The sequence below is a fragment of the Lolium perenne genome, chromosome 3 (assembly GCF_019359855.2).
Source record: "Lolium perenne isolate Kyuss_39 chromosome 3, Kyuss_2.0, whole genome shotgun sequence".
Classification (NCBI taxonomy): domain Eukaryota; kingdom Viridiplantae; phylum Streptophyta; class Magnoliopsida; order Poales; family Poaceae; genus Lolium; species Lolium perenne.
Window position 1 is genome coordinate 93,580,990 of NC_067246.2, and position 5,296 is coordinate 93,586,285.

Consider the following 5,296-nt stretch of genomic DNA (forward strand, 5'->3'; position numbering starts at 1 on the left):
ATAAATAATGTCCCAAATAATGTCGGTTTTTTTTCTCGGTGGGGAATAATACCGGTGGGCGGCGTTGGAAATAATGTCCCAAATAATGTCGGAGATTTTTGAAAGGATCTTATAAATTCGTCCAGTATTCATCAAAATTATTTAAATTATGTAAATAGCGGTATTTTTTTTGCGGTATTATTGACATACCATTCGAGAAAAAAAAACTTGACCCAGATTACATACAAAAGAGGGACCCAATTCATTATTCTCCTGTGTAGGCGAAGCAGTTTCCCTGCCACTAAGACAACGTGTTTGTGTACTCTACAAAGCAATTTAGCTTGACGGAAAACGTACCTAGAAAAACATCGAGGTGATCAAGACTGTTGCATATTCGCTCTCGGCCTCTCCTGCGCCGCCCGTACAAGTGCACTAGCATTTGCCCCTTTCCTAGACGAGCTAGCAAACAGGAATAGGCCATTTGACCCACCCACTCCCCCTTTCCCAAACACGTCTCTTCTCTTCTCTCTTCGTCATCACCACCAGCACGCGCGCGCGCGCGAGTAGTAGTAGTAGCCCTCCAGAGAGTCCACCAGACAGAGAGTAAAATGGACGGCGTCTTGGCCGGCCGGCCGACGGATAGATTCCCCCCACTCGGAGCAGCCATCGGATCAGACCGGTCAGGACAGCCAGGCTGACGCACTCAGTACACCTCGGCAGCCAGAGCTGCTCGTGATCCAGCAGCTAGCTAGCTAGCTAGCTTGGTCGAGACTCGATCGAGAGAGATCTCCTCTCCTATAAGTACATCGGCTCGTCGTGGTGCAACAGCGACGGGAGACAGAAAGAGCTTCAGCTCAGCTTGCAACTGCAACCACGCACTCAGCTAAGCTCACACATCGATCTAGCCGGCGGCGATAGGCGACGATGGTGGGCATACAGCGCGCCGACCCGCTGGTGGTGGGGCGGGTGATCGGCGACGTGGTGGACCCGTTCGTGCGGCGGGTGCCGCTGCGGGTCGGCTACGCGTCCAGGGACGTGGCCAACGGCTGCGAGCTCCGCCCGTCCGCCATCGCCGACCAGCCGCGCGTCGAGGTCGGTGGCCCGGACATGCGCACCTTCTACACGCTGGTGAGTTCCATTTACACGCGCCGCCCGTACGCCGCCGCGGGCAGTGGCCGGTTCTTCTTCAGCTAACCGCATCTCATGATCCTCTCGATCAGTTCATGATACTCTTAGATTACTACGACCTCAAGAAAAGCTTTTGGTGCGCGCAGGTGATGGTGGATCCGGATGCTCCCAGCCCGAGCGATCCCAGCCTCAGGGAGTACTTGCACTGGTGAGAGCCGAGCACCAACACCAACAACCAAAGATCGATCTCTCTCTCCTAGCTGGCCTGGAAATATCCCCTCCCATGCCCCTACCAATCCAAATTCAGATATTTGTGTACAGTTAGCTGGGGAACAGGGCCAAATAGCATCTTTCCGCAAAGCAAAAAAGAAAAAAAAAACTATATTGTAGCGTTGAATACTACTAACCTTTTCATAGCTCACTCTCGATCACGTGGTGCCGTGGTGGTGACATGGGTACACGGCCCACACCCGACTGAGATCAAATCCTTGCACCACTCTCCGTTTTCTTTTTGTGTTTTGGGGATGATAAAACCTTGCACAATTCATCTCAAGCAAATGCTATGGCTCTTTTTTAATAATCATAGACATATCAAAAACAAATTACAAGAGCAACTTGTTTACTTTATGGATAGAATGGCTAAATGACAAGTAAATAATCATAGTAACTTCTTAATTATTTTGACTAAATGTCAAGTAGTAGATATATTAGATCAAGTCCGTATATATTTTATGTGTACAATGCTACAATGAGATATAGTTCAGTCGATCCGGGGGAATGCATTTAGATGCCCAATCATATGAGCAGCTCATGTACATCCGAAAGAGTTTCGGGATTTTTGAAAATTACCTTGCTATGCACATACATGCTTTCCAAATTAACCTATATTTTTCAATATATTTTCTACAACCCTGAATGGGATGAACATCTTCATAGGAATTAGAATTACATCACACTTTGGTAGAAAATGTGTATAAAATTTTGGAAGAGAGAAATAAAACTAAATAATTTCGAACAAAATAATCTAATGCATAAATTATTATACCAAGATCAAGATATGGAAAATTAATCACTAGCTATTTGGCAGGCATCTTGTTTTCAATGTGAGACTAGAATCCAATCATATATTTGCTAACACTGTAACGTTATGGGTCTATATTGCTTACATGACAAATTGATACAAGACCCATCTGCAATATAAAATCAAAACAAAACTAATTATACCATAAATAGGTCTAGAAATTCTTTGCTAAGTTTACTAGCATTTCTAAGTAATATAAAGGCAATGTAGTAAGGAAAATGATATGTTGAATTATATAATGTATCAATTAATATACTTTTTATGCAAATATGTCCTACTATTAATAAAACAAGAATAGACATATTTCAGATTTATATTAAATTGCATGCTCTAATTGGTAGGTTAGAAATTAAACTTGGAATGAAATAAATTATTTTTATTAGAAAAAATAAATATTAACTTTTTATAAATCTCTATCATCTATAATTACACATGAATATTGTATAAACTGCTTTAGCATACATAAATGTAAGAAGACTTGAGTATGTGAGATGGGGGCGCCCCTAGTTTTTGTTTTCAGTTTCTAATATATCTACATATACATGGATACATGTGATCTTTGTACTTTGCATGTTTCATAAGATATTATCCCTTTTGCAAGTTCTCCCCCACATGTATTGCCTTTTGCAAAAAAAAACATCAAGAACCAAATTGCTTTAAGTGTTGTCGATACATTTTTGGGACAACAATAACTGATATAACAATGGATCGATGTGACATGGTTTCTCAAATTAGAAGTTTTTAACCAGATTCAATTCCCGGGTTTTCATGCTTTATTCACTTTGCATTTTCTAAACTGAAATTTGTGGACTAGTAGAGAAAAGTTAAGATTCGGCAAGAAACATATTTCAGCAATTTAACGAATGCCATCACCTGAATGCTTGGTTTTCGATATATGAGGAGCCAAATTTGCATTCTTCTTGTATTCCAAGCCCTTTTTACAACCCCTCTTAATATACCTATTTTGGGCTACTTGACAAGCGTTGTGTAAATACCAGGGCTGCTGATTTTTGGTGGTTTTATCCCCATTGTACAAAGTTTTGCATGTTCGAAAAAAATAACTTACTTTTCGTACGCAACAAATACATTTAATACAGTAGCTTAAACAAGTCGTATCACCCCAGATGGCACCAGAGTCTTCAGGTTTTCTTCTCTCATTAGTCCGTGTCACCACCTGTAACTAACTACAAGTGTCTACATGGTTTGTGATGTCCTCTACAAACTTAATTGTTAACTTCACTTATCATTTGTTCTACTAAGAATATGCAGGCTGACTCAAATTACTGTCATCTACTACTGCAGGCTGGTCACCGACATCCCGGCGACGACAGGCGTATCTTTTGGTACGCGACGAGATTAATCTTATGTTTGGTGGTCAACATATGAAATTAGACATCGCTTAGGCTTAGGGTCGTAATCTGATCAAAATTTATTGTGTGGATAAATAGGGACTGAGGTTGTGTGCTACGAGAGCCCTCGGCCGGTGCTCGGGATCCACCGGCTGGTGTTTCTGCTCTTCCAGCAGCTCGGCCGTCAGACCGTCTACGCTCCGGGCTGGCGGCAGAATTTCAGCACCCGCGACTTCGCCGAGCTGTACAACCTCGGCTCGCCGGTCGCCGCCGTCTACTTCAACTGCCAAAGGGAGTCGGGAACTGGTGGAAGGAGGATGTGAATTCTCTGACACTAGTCGTCAACCCGTGCGCCTGCACAGGCTAGTAATTGGTGAAATCGAATCATGGAGCCAAAAAGGAGTTGTTTCCAAATTTAATTGTGAAAATGGTTTTGATTTTCATTATATATAGAATTATATTTACATACAGATGTCTCTATGAGTGCCAAGAAGTTCAAACTCTTTCGTCTTTTTTATGTTGCTACCGTCTAATTTCTCGGATGGATGTATATTTGTCTGCATAAGGTTGTACAAAATAAATATTTGCGGTAAACATCATAGATTATCAACTAATATGGGATGCAAAACAATCTTAGCATTAAAAAATCCATCAAAGTGTATCTTTATAGAATAGTTTCAACCAAAAAATGATTTGAGGTTTTGAACTTTGAGGCTTGTATAGTATATATCCGTACTTCACCTCAAGTGTTGACATATTGGAAATGCCACCAAAGCCATAATGGAAATTGCAGGGTCTGAACACCGATCATGTTTTTTGAGACCAATTTATGCATCTAAAGTTTTAATCTTGAACTGGTTGAGCAAAAAAAAGGTCATCCATATAATTATTTAATACGACCGTGAAGAAATGCAGTTTTTTTTAGGTTTCCTGGCAGATGATGCAGTTGAAGCAACTCAGTTGTCCCTGGATTCCTCCATATAATTGAAGAGAGGGACGCATAAACATGGATAATGGAAAACACTTCGACATGTCATGCGTTTGCTGGATTATAAAAACCAATCTTAATGATGCAATGCAAAATTTATGTTATCAGTTTTGTGACATAAAAACAATATGGAGCTCTTCCTGCCAAATGGTAAAACAAAAAGGAACGATACACATTTGTGATAAACTCAAGATTTTCGGGATCAACTCGTTGGTGCGTCAAATTGTGCCTGCAACCCACGATTTTAAGTGATCTGGTAAATTAGATACTTGTAGAACTACTCAGGTGTTTTGAAATATTTTACAGTAAAGTATTACTATATTACTATATTTAATTGATAGCTCAATTATTCCTCTCTAGCTGAAAAGATCATCCCCGTTAATTTTTATACACGAAGGAAAACTACCAATCAACTGAAACGTCTAAGGAATTTTCTGAAGAAATTCATTTTCTACTACATCGGTCTACTCCTCACACAACTGCAATGGAAAAACGGATATATCCCATGTATATCCTGCTATGTCCTGAAATATCTTTGTATCATTACATAATATATTTCTGCAATGAACAGTAGCAACCAACAGATGAAGCTTTTACCATGTTCATTAACACACCAGATAGATAGATGTGGAAACCTGATATGATTATCCTTTATCTTGTTTACTTGCACTTCTTTTGCGATGAAGTAGACACCTACCAAACAGTGCCAACCCGAGCAAAAGAAAAAAGAGGACTTGAGCCATAATCTGCTAGGAAAATCAATCAATACCT

The 5,296-nt window shown here is 40.5% G+C and overlaps 1 protein-coding gene across 1 annotated transcript; it reads left to right on the top strand.

Annotated features, from left to right (window-relative positions):
* Nucleotides 1-475: 475 nt before the first annotated feature.
* LOC127341914 (protein FLOWERING LOCUS T 1) lies at nucleotides 476-4,037 on the top strand. Its single transcript, XM_051367853.2, has 4 exons — nucleotides 476-1,107; nucleotides 1,254-1,315; nucleotides 3,491-3,531; nucleotides 3,637-4,037. Exons 1-4 carry the CDS (start codon nucleotides 904-906, stop codon nucleotides 3,858-3,860), a joined length of 531 nt encoding a protein of 176 aa, XP_051223813.1. The 5' UTR covers nucleotides 476-903; the 3' UTR covers nucleotides 3,861-4,037.
* The last annotated feature ends 1,259 nt before the right edge of the window (nucleotides 4,038-5,296 follow it).

What these genes read in the sequence shown, in the direction of transcription:
- LOC127341914 (XM_051367853.2), top strand. Translation starts at nt 904, where the DNA reads ATGGTGGGCATACAGCGCGCCGACCCGCTGGTGGTGGGGCGGGTGATC. An exon ending in CTCAGGGAGTACTTGCACTG is followed by an intron (nt 1,316 to 3,490) that starts GTGAGAGCCGAG and finishes CTACTACTGCAG; the next exon opens with GCTGGTCACCGACATCCCGG. An exon ending in GACGACAGGCGTATCTTTTG is followed by an intron (nt 3,532 to 3,636) that starts GTACGCGACGAG and finishes GTGGATAAATAG; the next exon opens with GGACTGAGGTTGTGTGCTAC.